This window comes from Mustelus asterias, chromosome 14 (genome assembly GCF_964213995.1).
Source record: "Mustelus asterias chromosome 14, sMusAst1.hap1.1, whole genome shotgun sequence".
NCBI classification, from domain to species: domain Eukaryota; kingdom Metazoa; phylum Chordata; class Chondrichthyes; order Carcharhiniformes; family Triakidae; genus Mustelus; species Mustelus asterias.
Genome location: NC_135814.1, coordinates 14,212,264 through 14,228,183, shown reverse-complemented (window position 1 = coordinate 14,228,183; position 15,920 = coordinate 14,212,264). Strand labels below are relative to the sequence as shown.

Sequence of the window (15,920 nt, the reverse complement as noted above, 5' to 3'; positions counted from 1 at the left end):
ATGACCTCTTTCTGTACTGTAGGGTTTCTATGATTCTATGATACAGTGCAGAAGGAGGCAATTTGGCCCATCGAGTCTGCACTGACCATAATCCAACCCAGGCCGTATCCCCATAAAGTCATGCATTTGCCCTACTAGTCCCCCTGACACTAAGGGGCAATTTAGTATGGCCAATCCACCTAATCCACATATCTTTGGACTATTGGAGGAAACCGGAGCGCCCAGAGGGAACCCACACACATGTGGGGAGAACTTGCAAACTCCACACAGACAGTGACCTGAGCCGGGAATCGAACCGGGTCCCTGGCGCTGTGAGGCAGCAGTGCTAACCACTGTGCCACCGTGTCGCTGCAATACTTGCCTTTTTGTGATTCATGCACTAAGACAGTGGTTCCCAACCTTTTATATGTCATGGCACACCTCTATACTATAAAAATAATTTTGAGGCATACCTCTTATTTTCTCTGTCCTCTTCTCTTACTGGGAACTTTGTTTTTAACTTCTCCCTGTCCCCCTCCCTGTTTTTTTTTACCGTCTCCCTGTCTCGCCTCCTTCTCCCAGGGTTTTTAAGCTCGTTTTGAGTTTTAGCTTTTTCTGCTGTCACATGGGAACCTTTGTCTTCAGCTCCAAATCCCGTTGGTCATGTGCAAGGGCCTGGCCAACATAAAAAATCTAAACTGCGCTAGTGCAGCTCTGTCCCAGCTGATGCATACATGGGAGGTCCAAGATTCATCGGGTCCTGGCAATACCAACCACGGAGCTGCAGACCAAGGTCAGTTTTAGTTTAATTGCATGAATTTTAATCATTTTGTATCTTTTTGCGTGGCACACCTGGGTGGTCTGGTCAACACACCAGTGTGCCATGATAAGAGATTGCAGAGCTTTGAGATGCAGAGTTATGCGGGTTCTAGTACAATGGTTCCCTTTCTAATTAAAAATACTTTATATTCCAGACATGAAATGTAGCAAACAAATAGTCAAAAAGTACGGAGGATAAAACAGTACAGGGCATAAATACCGTGGTGAACCATAGATGGTTACCACTATGGGTACTGAACCATAGATGGTTAGCACTATGGGTACTTGTACATATATTACTGTTGTCACTGTTGGGGTTAGGGTTGGGGTGTTCTACCTGTTGATATTGTTCTGTGGTACACTCCGGTTGGCTCCGCCTACCTGTAGGAGTATAAAGGTCACTGCACTGACGGGTGACCCTTTAGTCTGGGATTGTATTGTTATATAGTATGCTCCATTCTTGTTACTAATAAAAGCCTTTATTTCCCGGGTACGATCCAGCCTCCCGAGTGATTTAATTGCGCATCAAATACTTCTAGCTAACTGTGGGTTATGTAAATACAAGTTTGGTTGCCCTCTCCCCAGATATTTGAGGATGCCAGACGGGGGTTCTGTCCATCAACAATAAAGCAGACAAAACAGGCAGGACAAAATGGCAGCTCCAACTAGAATTCTGCGCCAAAACAGGCACCTACTGAACTCATCCACAAACTAAATTCTTCACAGAAAAATAATTAGTCATTTGAAAAGTTGCTTAATAATAACATTATGGCCTGTGTGTAGGTGGAGGAGTTCCCTGCACAGAAGTCCTCCCACACAACCTGACCCCCTCCTGCTATAAAACTGGAGAGTCACCTTTGCAAATTGGAAACTGATACTTTTCTAATTATTTCCAAGATTCTTTAACACAGGCAACTCACAAAAATATGTTTGCTCTCTTACTGGGATCTTGCAACAAGTACGGCAACTGGAGAATCTGAAAATGAACTTACTTACAGCTGGAACAGGAAAAGTGAGAATCCAATTTGTTGTGTGGCATCAAGGATGATTGACAACATCAGAGAAGCGATATGATACATTACATGGATACTTCCCTGTCTGAACTGGGTCATTGTTTTTCACCCCTCATGTAGAGAAAGAACCACTGAGATGAAACGTTATTTCACGGTTGAACCTCACACATGATATAACACAGATGAGACTCTTTTGTTGGAGTCACTTTCGTCCATGAAACCAATAAAGTGCCTTAAACTCCACCACTTAAAATCTCCAGGCAGTCTACAAATCCTCATACTTAACAATTAACAGATTCCTCTTCTGTTTATAATGATTGAGTGAAAAAGAATATTAGTACGGCACACTAAATTGCTTCCTACCCTCATACTTCATGCATGGTAAGTCCCCTTGCATCACGATTATAGTTCAGGTTTCTGTTTGTTCCAGAACCATACAGTTTCCACTCACAGAGTGGAGTAGAGGGCGGCGTGGTGGCACAGTGGTTAGCACTGCTGCCTTACAGTGCCAGGGACCCAGTTCAATTCCCAGCTTGGATCACTGTCTGTGTAGAATCTGCACATTCTCCATGTGCGTGGGTTTCCTCCAGGCACTCCGGTTTCTTCCCACATTCTGAAAGACATGCTGGTTAGGTGCATTTGCCGTACTAAATTCTCCCTCAGTGTACCCAAACAGGCACCGGAGTGTGGCGACTAGTGCATTTTCACAGTAATTTCATTGCAGTGTTAATGTAAGCTTACTTGTGACACTGATAAATAAACCTTAAAATAGAATTCCTGCAGCAGGAATTTCAACATGTCCTTTCCCGGCAACTATGAAAATAATGCATGGCAATTCACACAAGAACAGCAATTTTTCTTAATGCAGTGTCAATATAATAAAACATCCTAAGAGGTTTCACAGAGACATTATAAGACAAAAGATGACACAAAATAGCATAAGGAGATATCAGGGCTGATGACCATAAGTTTGGTCAAAGAGCTAGTTTTTAAGGAATATCTACAAGGAAGAAAGACAAGGTAGAACAATGGAGAGGTTTATGGAGGCTATTCCAGAGCTTAAGTTCTCGACAACTCAAGGCATGGTCACTAATGGTGGAGCGATTAAGATCAGGGCTGCCCAGGGGACCAGAACAGGAGGCCCAGACATATCTGCATTCTATCTCCACAGATGCTATCAGAACTGGTGAGATTTTCCAGCATTTTCTGTTTTTGTTTCAGATTCCAGCATCTGCAGAATTTTGCTTGTATAACCACAGATATCTCGGAAGGTTGTGAGGCTGAAAAAGATTACAGAGAGAGAGAGGAACAAAGCCATGAAGGGATTTGAAAATAAGGATGCAAATTTTATAGTCAAGGCATTGTTTGACCATGAGTCAATGTAGGCCAGCGAGCACAGGGGGGAAGCGGAACATGGTTTGCTGACAGTTATGAAGCATGGCAGCACAGTTCTGGATGACCTCATGCTTATGGAGGGTAAGACGTGGGAGACCATCCAGGAATTCATTGAAACAGTCAAGTCGTGACATGTGTAGCATCTCAGAAAAAACACTAATAATTAGCGTGAACAAGAAAAAATTCAATTATCAGGAATTGGCTCTTAACCCTATGCGTCTAAAATTAGCAACTTGAAGGGTTTCATGAGTAATTCAGAGAGTTTCTTCATTAGTATCTACAGATCAGAAGTGTCACAGCTTTGCTAAGTGAGCCGGTATCAGTGGAACAAAATAGGATAAATTCAATTTGTTTCCAGGCTCCACATTAAGGAAAGGGAAGATGATTGCATTCCCTAGTTCCAATCCATATCTGGTAATCCTTGTTGGAACATGTACATCTGCAAAATTCAGTGAAGTTAGGATTCTGCATGTAAGAACATATCCTATTCAACCCCATGAACCGATTCCTCCAACTAATGTGATCAGCGCAGATCTGTGCCTGAGCTCTATTCATCCATGGGCAGCACGGTGGCACAGTGGTTAGCACTACCGCCTCACAGCACCAGGGACCCGATTTCAATTCTGGCCTCGGGTGGATTGTCTGTGTTCTCCCCGTGTCTGTGTGGGTTTCCTCCGGTTACTCTGGTTTCCTCCCACGCTTCAAAGATGTGGAGATTAGGTGGATTGACCATGCCAAATTGCCCCTTAATGTCAGGGAGATCAGCAGGGTAAATACGTGGAGTTCCGGGGATAGGGCTTGGGTGGAATTACTATCAGTGCAGACTCGATGGGCTCTTTCTGCACTGTAGGAATCGATGGTTCTATGATCTTGTTCCGTAATCTGTTCTTAACAAAAACCACAGTGATGTCAGTCTTGAATATTTCACTATTTACAGCCATTTGGAGGAGAGGGTCCCGAACTTCCACTCCCCTTGTGTGAAAAGAGTGCCTCCTGATTTCATTCTTTAATGGCCTAGTTTTAGTTTTGCAATCCTGTTCTGGATTTCCCCACGAGATGATGGTTTCTTTGCAACCATCCTATCAAGTCCCTCTATTATTAAACACCTCATTACGATCACTTCTCAACCTTCTTCCCTACAAACAATCCCAGTGATCATAGGAGAATTGTGATCAGGCCCATTTTTATCTGATGTTTTGAGGCCAAATTGCAACCATTCAATGAATCACCTCATCTATCACAGACTGGTACAAGATGAGAGCATTCAGCCATCAAGAGTTAAGAACCAACCTTTCTCAAATTATTTTCTGAGGAGGTGGGCAATTATTTAAGTGTCCCTCCCTGTGGTGGACCTCAGTTGTGCCTTTGTCCTATATGGACCACCGTTGTGTGTGCTTGTCATACCTGGGCACATCCCCTTCCAGTTTGGGTCCTCCCCTCAGCACCTAGTATAAAGGTGGCTGTCTCCTCCCCCTTGCTCAGTCCAGGTTGGTTATATGTTGGGATCTGCTCCTGATTCTGTTGTGAATAAAAGCCTACACTTATATTGGCATATCGGTAGTCTTTCGCCTTATTGATAGCGCATCACTCCCATGTAATTGTTTTGTGTGCACACACATGGGCATCACTGGCTGCCTATCTCTCATTGCCCTGGGAGGGCAGTTGAGAGTCAACCACATTGCTATAGCTCTGGAGTCACATGTAGGCCAGACCGGGTAAGGACGGTGGATTTCCTTCCCTAAAGGGCATCAGAGAACCAGATGGGTTTTTACCACAATCGACAATGGCTTCATGGTCATCAGTAGATTCTTAATTCCTGATTTCTTTATTGAATTCAAATTCTACCATCTGCCGTGACGGGATTCGAACCCGGGTCCCCAGACCATTAGCTGAGTTCCTGGATTAATCGACCAGCGATAATACAACTAGGCCATTGCCTTCCCCTTTTCCTATTAGTGCTCAGAGATGGTATCATTAGCCTATGGTTGAGGGGAGGATCCTATCCAATGCAACTTGTCATATGATTTTTAAATTAACCATTCACAAGCCTGCTTTGACATCTCTATTGGTTCTATATATGTTAAATTTATTGGCATATTTACTACTTCACTTGTGAGGTTTCTGTCTATTCTGAAGTATGCCAAGCTCTGCAACGGATTCTAATTGTCATTGAAAATCCATGAAAGATCACCCACCTATTGATACAGTGAGGTTGAATTTTACAGTGGACTGTCGCTATCTCAGCTATCCAACACTTGATTGCATGTGCACAGGCGGCATGTGGACTCACCAGTTTTTGTTCCACCTCCCCCCCCCCCCCCTCAATTGGTCAGCAAAATACAACCCCTTTCATCAGTCCTTTGCCTTAACTGGGGAAAAGTCTTTTGAAAAGCAGTCACTGATTATAATGGATAAAGTCCTTTATGTCACACTTACACTTTTTGGGGGCGGGTGGGGAGGGCGGTGGTGATAGCCCGACGGTGTTATTGCTAGACTATTAATCCAGAAACTCAGCTAATGTTCTGGGGACAAGGGTTCAAATCCCAACACAAATTCCAACTAGCTTGGCAATATTGCAAAACATGGCAGGCATGACTTGCTCTGGAGAGCTCCATGTGATGGGATACCCGCAGGAGATATGTGGTTTGCGACCCATCTGCCAGGTTTCGAAGGGATCCAAATATATATGGAAGACTTCGCTCCCCCAACTCAAGATGGATTTTACTTCCACTGGTTAGTCTCTTTCTATAACTGGGTACATCAGTCTCCAGGTGTATTCCCAATATTGGAACAAATGGAGATTTTGCCCTGAATAAATGCCTGTTCAAATTACCAGGAAAGGCTGGAATCTACATATCTAGATCCCAACATAACCTGTAGCTCTTTCCCTGCACTTCGCGACTGGATGAATGGTTGGATTGTGGCATTTATGCCACGTACTTTCAACCCAGAGGTTGCCAATCATAGTTGATCCATTCTCTTCTGAAAAGGGAAGGATAGTGATGGCATTTAAACTGAGATTTGAAGCTTCCAGAAGTTATCTGAAGAAACTGAGTGCTGACAGATGTGCAGATACGGGGGTTAATAGTGTCATATTTATTGAACAGATCCCTGCTCTGGATCCATGTTATAGATGAGCCCCACCTGAAATGCAAAAAGGAAAATTAACTGCTGTGGACTGAGTAAATAAGAGCATAAGGGACGACACGGTGGTTAGCACTGCTGCCTCATAGCGTCAGGGACCCAGGTTCGATTCCAGACTTGGGTGACTGCCTTTGTGGAGTCTTCACATTCTCCCCATGTCTGCGTGGGTTTCCCCCGGGTGCTCCGGTTTCCTCCCACAGTACAAAGATGTGCAGCTTAGCTTGGATTGGCCATGTTAAATTGCCCGTTGGTTTCAGAGGGAACTAGCAGGGTAAATACGTGAGGTTACAGGGATAGGGTGGGATAATTGTTGGTGCAGGTTCAATGGGCCAAATGGCCACTTCTGTGATTCTGTGATTTGTACTAGATACTACTTATATGTGGGACAAGCAAAATACCAATATAAGTGTTACAATGCATTAACCTCCAATAATTTTTTAATCCAACCACAGATCATTCTGGGGCAATAGATGTGGGGCAACCATTAAAAAATTCAGTCAGAAGTGACTCAGCCGTCATTGGAGGTAAGCGTGTGAACTGGCCACAAGACTATAACATTTAAATCTTATAAAATTCACATCCTTGTTTTCAAATCCTCTACGACCTTGCCCCTCCCTACTTCTATAACCTCCTCCAGCCGTACAACCCTCCAAGATGCCTACCCTCCTCCAACTCTATCCTTTTGGACATCCCTCATTTCATTTCCCCACCATTGGCAGCCATGTCTCCAGCTGCCTCGGCTTCAAGCTCCAGAACTCCCTCTCTATATCTCTTTCCTCCTTGAAGATATTCCTTAAAACCTAACTTTTTGACCAAACTTTTGGGTACCTGTCCTAATATCTGTTTATGTGGCTCTGTGCCAAATTTTGTTTGATAATCACTCTTGAAACATGCCTCAGGATGTCTTTCTATGTTCAAGGTCTAAAATAATTGCAAGCTTCCACTGTTATCAAAAGCTCATCTAATTATCTACAAGGTTCAAGTCAGGAGGGTGATGGAATACTCTCCACTTGCCTGGATGAGTGTAGCTGCAACAACACTCAAAAAGATCGACACCATGTGCTATTGCCAATACTGCAAAGGCTATGGGCCATGATAACATTCCGGCAACAGTACTGAAGACCTGTGCCCCAGAACTTGCTGCACTCCTAGCCAAGCTGTTCCAGTACAGCTACAGCACTGGCATCTACCCAGCAATATGGAAGCTGCCCGGGTATCCTGTCTACAAAAAAGCAGGACAAATCCAACCAGGTCATTACAGTCCCATCAGTCTACTCTCGATCCTCAGTAAAGTGAAGGAAGGGGTCATCAACAGTGCGATCAAGCAGCACTTGCTCATCAACAGTGCGATCAAGCAGCACTTGCTCATCAACAGTGCGATCAAGCGGCACTTGTTTTGCAATAACCTACAGACTGATGCTCAGTTTGGGTTCTGCCAGGGTGACTCAGCTCCTGACTTCATTACAGCCTTGGTCCAAACATTGACAAAGGACTAAACTCCAGAGAAGAGGTGAAAGTGACTGCCCTTGACATCAAGGCAACATATGATTAAACGTGGCATCAAGTAAACCCTAGCAAAACTGCAGTCAATGGGAATTGGGGGAAAACTCTCCACTGGTTGGAGTCATACTGAGCACAAAGGATGTGCAAGGCTGTGGTTGTTGGAGGTCAATCATCTCAGGCTAGTATTCTCAGCCCAACTGCCCTCAGCTGCTTCATCAATGACCTTCCTTCCATCATATGGTCAGAAGTGGGAAATTTTACTGATGATTGCACAATGTTCAGCATCATCTGTGACTCTTCAGATACTGAAGCAGTCCATGTCTAAAGACCTGGACAATATCCAGCTTTGGGCTGACAAATTGCAATAACATTCGCAACACACAAGTGCCAGGCAATGACCATTTCCAACAAGAGAGAATCTTACCAACATCCTTCGACTTTCAATGGCATGACCACTGCCAAATCCCCCATTATCAACATTGTCGGGAGACCAGAAACTGAACTGGACTAGCCACATACATATTGTGGCTACAAGAGCAGGTCAGAGACTAGGAATCCAGCAGCAATTAACTCACCTCCTGATTCCCCAAAGCCTGTCCACCATCTACAAGGCACAAGTCAGGAGCGTGATGGTATTCTCCACTTGCCTGGATGGGTGCAGCTCCAACAACATTCAAGAAGCTTGACATCATTCCGGACAAAGCAGCCCCGCTTGATTGGCATTCCATCCACAAACGTTCCACACCAACAAAAGTGTCAGCAGTTTGTACCATCTGCAAGATGCACTGCTGGAACTCACCAAGGCTTCTTAGGCAGCACCTTCCAAACCCACAACTGCTACCATCTGGAAGGACAAGGGCAGCAGACACATCGGAACACCATCAAGTTCCCCTCAAAGTCACTCACTATCCTGCCTTGGAAATATATTCAAAGATGTGTGGATTAGGTTGCTTGGCCAAGCTAAATTAACCCAGGGGAATTAGCAGGGTAAATATGAAGGGTTACAGGAATAGGGCCTAGGTGGGATTGTGATTGGTGCAGATTTGATGGGCCGAACAGCCTCCTTCTGCACTGTAGGGTTTCTATGATTCTATGATATCGCCATTCCTTCACTGTCACCCAGATCAAAATCTTGGAACTCCCCTCCCTAACAGCACTGTGGATGGACCCAGACCAGATGGACTGCAGCGGTTCCAAGAAGACAGCTCACCATCACCTCTGAAGGGCAACTAGAGATGGGCAATAAATACTGGCCTAGCCAATCACTCCTACAGCCCATGACATATTGTTTAAAAGTCAACTATTTCTTAAACCAGTGTACATTACACATCCAAATAAATGTGTAAAGATGACCAGCGCTAATTAATAAGAATTTAATTTTTAAAAAAATATTTGTTCTTGGGACAAGACTGGATTTATTCCCGAACCTCGCTACCTTGAACAGATGACTATTTTCTTGAATTACATCAAAATTGCAGCTGTTGTATTCCCACCTTTATTTTCAATCAGCATTTGAACTGTTTATAATCGGAACAGGAGGAGGCTATTTGGCCCTTCGAGTCTGCTCTGCCTTTCAGCATGATCATGTCTTATCATCAAGTAATATTATTACAGTAGGAACTTATGAAAAGTTGATTCTGTGTAATTGAAAGACAAATACATCTAAATTGAACTGAAGTATTTTAAGATGTGCTGTTGAAAATGTCAAAGGAAAATTACTCCTTATCAATTGGTTTGAGTTATGAGAAACAGATAATGCAGATCAACTTGGCGTTCAGTCATATATTTTTATACTTTTTATGAGGACGAGTACAAATTGAGGGTCTGTAACAAGTTGATTGTCATTCCTCACTTCCATATTTCTTCCTGATCATGAAAATATTGGCATTAATATGACACTATAAATTTGAAGGAAACTACAACTCAATTCTATGTGTCCTGTCCAGCGAATGCCTCTTTTCCACAATAAAAATGACAAAGAAGCTGCTCTTTGCAGACATCTGCTTGACCTGTTTATTGAAGACTTTTTGCTGGTCTGAAAGTCATCCTCAACCATTTCCAGTACCTGCTACAGCCAGAATACTCCAGCCCTTTGAGAGCTGACGGCTGGATTTGAACAGAGCGATATCATCGCTAGACTACTAATCCTCGGCTAATGTTCTGGGAACCTGGATTCGAATCCCGGCATAGCAGGTGGTGGAATTTGAATTCAGTAAAAAAATATCTGGAATTCAAAATCTACTGATGACCATGAAACTTAGACTGCGATTCTCCCAAAGTAGTTCTAAGTGTTGAATTCATGGAAAAATTGGTGCAAACCACATAGAACATAGAACATAGAACAGTACAGCACAGAACAGGCCCTTCGGCCCACGATGTTGTGCCGAGCTTTATCTGAAACCAAGATCAAGCTATCCCACTCCCTATCATCCTGGTGTGCTCCATGTGCCTATCCAATAACCGCTTAAATGTTCCTAAAGTGTCTGACTCCACTATCACTGCAGGCAGTCCATTCCACACCCCAACCACTCTCTGCGTAAAGAACCTACCTCTGATATCCTTCCTGTATCTCCCACCACCAACCCTATAGTTATGCCCCCTTGTAACAGCTCCATCCACCCGAGGAAATAGTCTTTGAACGTTCACTCTATCTATCCCCTTCATCATTTTATAAACCTCTATTAAGTCTCCCCTCAGCCTCCTCCGCTCCAGAGAGAACAGCCCTAGCTCCCTCAACCTTTCCTCATAAGAGCTACCCTCCAAACCAGGCAGCATCCTGGTAAATCTCCTCTGCACTCTTTCCAGTGCTTCCACATCCTTCTTATAGTGAGGTGACCAGAACTGCACACAATATTCCAACTGTGGTCTCACCAAGGTCCTGTACAGTTGCAGCATAACCCCACGGCTCTTAAACTCACGACTGCTTTTTTCAGTGAGAGTTCACACTAGAATCTCCCACACTCTGTGCAATGCAAAGGTCACAATCGTAAGATAATTAAAAGCTCAGGGGGTGGGGCCTATTCATGCCGGAGGCAGACAGTTCCGGGCCTCTGCATATGCACAGTGGCCCCGAACTGTCAGCCTCCCATTTGCTGGCCAGCTCAATCGCTGGCCAGGCCGAAACCCTCGCAGTATGGCCCGATCATGGCCCCCCGTCCATTCGTGGGTCAGCCCCGACCTCCTCCCGTGTCCCGGAGCACCCCAATCTCCAGGCCCCCTCCACCCCCAGCAGTGATGATCCACCCGCCCTCAGTGGATCTTTTCCCCTTGGGCAATGCCAGGGGGCACGGCTGGCATTGCCAGGCTTCCCATGCCCAGGGGGCATCATCCCCCACTGCCTGACCCACTGCAGGGTCCTGATTGCCCCCCCCCCCTTCACTCCAGCGGGGTCATTCTGCTTGTTCCCTCAAAGTGGGGAGCTCGTCTGAACCCTGCTGGAGTGAAATACTCCTGACAGGGTGGGAGATGGTAGTGGGGCCGGAGAATTCAGTCCCGGGCGTGCTAATCGCATTAAAAAAAGAAGTAAAATATATTAAAATGACTTACCTGGTGTTTCCACCTGTTTCTAGCGTGATTCCGAATATCCGCTGCTGGGAGATGCGCGCGCGTCGGGAACATAGAAACATAGAAAAACTACAGCACAAACAGGCCCTTCGGCCCACAAGTTGTGCCGAACACATCCCTACCTTCTAGACCTACCTATAACCCTCCATCCTATTAAGCTCCATGTACTCATCCAGGAGTCTCTTAAAAGATCCTATTGAGTTCGCCTCCACCACCCCTGATGGCAGCCGATTCCACTCGCCCACCACCCTCTGTGTGAAAAACTTACCCCTAACATCTCCCCTATACCTACCCCCCAGCACCTTAAACCTGTGTCCTTTCGTAGCAGACATTTCCACCCTGGGAAAAAGCCTCTGAGAGTCCACCCGATCTATGCTTCTCAACATCTTCTACACCTCTATTAGGTCTCCTCTCATCCTTCGTCTCTCCAAGGAGAAAAGACCGAGCTCCCTCAGCCTATCCTCATAAGGCATGCCACTCAATCCAGGCAACATCCTTGTAAATCTCCTCTGCACCCTTTCAATCTTTTCGACATCCTTCCTATAGTGAGGCGACCAGAACTGAGCACAGTACTCCAAGTGGGGTCTGACGAGGGTCTTATATAGCTGCATCATTATCCCCGGACGCATGCGCGAATCCCGCAAATTGGCTGACACGCGATTCTCCCAGCCTGACCCGCCAAAAAATTAGCGCGACAGAATGGGAGAATCCCACCCCCTACCCCACAATGCCAATTGTCGGAAAAACCCACCTGGTTCACGAATGTCCTTTTAGGGAAGGAAATCTGTCGTCCTTACCTGGTCTGGCCTACATGTGACTCCAGAGCCACAGCAATGTGGTTGACTCACAACTACTCTCTGAAAGGGCCCAGCAAGCCATTCAGTTCAAGATCAATGAGGGATGGGCAATAAATGCTGGCCCAGTCAGCGACACCCCTGTCCCATGAATGAATTAAAAAAGAGTAATTTTAAGAGGTGCTGGGCTGCTCCCATCCCCTACTAGGGCATGTAGTCGCTTGTGTTTCTGGGATTTAATTAAGTTCAGGAAAGTACAATTCAGATGAAACCATGGACAAAATCTTCCATCCTCGCGGTCCTCCAGTGCCACTGAAAGTGAAAGGAATTTTGGCTGGAACGCCAAGTTTTTCCTTTCTTGCTCGCAATGGGTCTCGCCGTGTTCGAGACTGGAGAATCCTGCCCATTCTCTCTACAGCCACAACACCCATCTGAGAAGTAAGTTTCATTAATCCCGACTCACTACACAATTAGCCCAAGTTGATCCTTTTCCACTGATAATTTGTCTCCTGTTTCTGTTACCTCCTTTGTTTCTGGTGACCCTCCAATCGCCTGCTGCCATCTATTGGCTACTCTTAATCCCTTTCCTCTCCTTCTGAGATCCTTCACCCTGGACCTGAGGGATCAGAACTCCTCTATCTACACTGTAAGGGGCTTCTGACGGTGGTCATTTTCTAGTGATTGACACTTTAGAATCTGAAATGATGAATGTAGCTGGGTGGCTTCTGCATCTCATCCAACAACAACAACAAGCACGTATACACCACCCTTACAGGTGAATGATGTCGTAAGGAGCTTTGGCAAGGGCGGGAGTTGAGAGAAAAAAGTAAAAGGGACGCATAGCAAGACATGGTGGGGAGGCGTAATTTGATTTGATTTGATTTGATTTTATTATTGTCACATGTATTAGCATATAGTGAAAAGTATTTCTTGCATGCTGTACAGACAGAGCATACCGTTCATAGAGAAGGAAAGGAGAGAATGCAGAATGTAGTGTTACAGTCATAGCTAGGGTGTAGAGAAAGATCAACTTAATGCGAGGTAGGTCCATTCAAAAGTCTGACAGCAGCAGGGAAGAAGCTGTTTTTGAGTCAGTTGGCATGTCAGTTGATGTTAAAGGAAGATACAAGCTACTTGACTACAAGAACTTGACTTCTGTAGCATGGTTTACATGGTATAATGTCCCATGGTGCATTCCCTGCTGACTCTTTGGATGGTGGGGGTCAAGTCCCAATAATCCTTTAAATTCTGGCCTAGTACTTAAGAGCAGGAGTCGAATGTTCATCCATTCAAAACTGCTCCTCTGTTCAACAACATCATGCCTGATCTGACTGTGGTCTCAACTCCAATGGTCTGTCTGCCCAAAACCCATCAAAGATCGATCTAACTCAGCCTTGAATAAATTCAATGACACAGCCTTCTGGAGATGAGAAATGTGCGGATTAACGATTCACTGAGATTGGGCGGCATGGTGGCACAGTGGTTAGCACTGCTGCCTCACAGCGCCAGGGACCCGGGTTCGATTCCCAGCCTGGATCACTGTCTGTGTGGAGTTTGCTCGTTCTCCCCGTTTCTGCGTGGGTTTCCTCCGCATGCTCCGGTTTCCTCCCATAGTCCGAAAGAAAAGCTGGTTAGGTGCATTGACCCGAACAGGCGCCGGAATGTGGCGACTAGGGGAATTTCACAGTAACTTCATTGCAGTGTTAATGTAAGCCTTACTTGTGACTAATAAATAAACTTTAAAAAAGATTCTCCTCATTTCTAATCTTAAAAGGGAGATCTTTCATTGTTAAATACTGTCCAAGGCCCCTCAGCATCATATCTACTCTGTCCAGCCCCCTCGTGATTTTGAACATACCTAGCAAAACCTCTTCTGAGCCGCCTTCTCTCCAAGGAGAACAGTCCCAACCTCTCCAATCTATCTGCATAACTGAAGTTTCTCATCCCTGGAATCATTCTTGTGAAACTCTTCTGTACTCTCTCCAATATTCTGTACTCTCTCTCACATTCTTCCGACAGTGAGGTGTCCAGAACTGTGCACAAAATTCCAGCTGAGATCTATTTAGTGTCTTGCATAACTTTAGAATAACTTCCTTGCTCTTGTACTCAATGCCCTCAGTAATAAAGCCCAGAATACTACATGCTTTGTTAACTGCTCTCTCCACCTGTCCTGCCACCTTCAATGATTTATGCGCATGTATACACACGTCCCTTTGCTCCTGCGCGTCTTTCGGAATTTTATCTCTTTTTTACACAGGTTCCTCTGTAACCAACTTGCTTGTTACATCCTCAAAGAACTCTCATAAATTAGTTAAGCAAGCTTTCCCTTTCACAAAACAATGTTGGCTCTGCCTGATGCATTATGATTTGCTAAATATGCTGTTATAACATCCTGAATAATGGATTCTAGCACTTTATCTGTTTCCCTTTTGTCATTGGAACTGAGACTTCTACTGGGGGCAGCACGGTGGCATAGTGGTTAGCCCTGCTGCCTCACAGCGCCAGGGACCCAGGTTCAATTCTGGCCTCGGGTGACTGTCCATGTGGAGTCTGCATATTCTCCCAGTGTCTGCATGGGTTTCCTCTGGGTGCTCCAGCTTTCTCCCACAGTCCAAAGATGTGCAGGTTAGGTTGATTGACCAAGCTAAATTGTCCTTTAGTGTACAGGGGGAATTAGCAGGTTAGGTGCATGGGGTTACAGGGATAAGGCCTGGGTGGGATTGTTGTTGGTGCAGGCTCGATGGGCTGAACGGCCTTCTTCTGCCCTGTAGGGATTCTATGATCTATGATTCCTGCCCCGTCTATTCTTCGCTCACCTGCTCAACTTCTTTCTTCTCATCCGCAGGCGTGATAGCGATTGTGATCTTTGTCATCCTCTGTGTGGTGGCTGTAACGGGACGTTTGTTGTACAGGCACAAAGGCACATACCGCACCAACGAAAGAAAGGGAGCGGACTACGCTGAGAATGTTGATGCCACGCTGAAGAACAATGCCAATTATCAGGATTCTGTTCGTGAAGGCAAGAAGGAGTATTTCATCTGACAGCGATAGAGGTTCTCCTCATTACCTCACGGCAGAAGATTAACAACACTCAAGCTGGGACTCACTGACTGTACAATGAGTTAGCCACAGACTCTGCAGACTAAGCGGTCACAGTAACTGTACATGGCATAGAACTGGTTCACATGATCAGATGGTGCGGAATTTGTTGTTTTCTGTTAACTGTGGGTGAGCTCGGGGAGTTAGACATGCAAATTCTATAGAATTTAACAAGTGTTTAGAAGCAGCTATTGAAAGGTGAAATCTTTTCATTTTAGTGGTCCAAAGCAGATATCCTGTTAATTACAGTAGCATTATTTTAAAAGCCGATAGGGGGAAAATGGTGCACATTTCCATTGAAACAGTTGAGTGACACAATAAAGAAACTCGGACTGAATCACAGCCTTCTGAGATTCTGATCATTGGAACTTCAATGTTGATCAAATTAATGCCACTTTGATAGAAAGCATCTTATTTTATTTAGTGATCTGCTCCAATTGTTTCATCTCAGAAGGGTCCATTGTATTTTTTTCCCCCTCCTTCCTGTGTTCAAGTTAAAATGCAACCACACTGTTTCTGCACATGCTGGCAACTGCACAGAGATACACCAGGGAAAATTGGATTCCAATTAGCACAATAGACAGGAAGGTGGTCAGATTCTATTTTCCAA

At 45.0% G+C, this 15,920-nt stretch overlaps 1 protein-coding gene across 1 annotated transcript in view; it reads left to right on the top strand.

Moving 5' to 3' along the window:
• The window catches only part of LOC144504124 (contactin-associated protein-like 5), a 664,070-nt gene extending 648,817 nt beyond the window's left edge, over window positions 1-15,253 (top strand). The window contains exons 23-24 of the mRNA XM_078229300.1: window positions 6,803-6,874; window positions 15,057-15,253. Coding sequence (XP_078085426.1) covers window positions 6,803-6,874; window positions 15,057-15,253 — 269 coding nt within the window. The remainder of the gene's footprint in view (window positions 1-6,802; window positions 6,875-15,056) is intronic.
• Window positions 15,254-15,920: the final 667 nt, after the last annotated feature.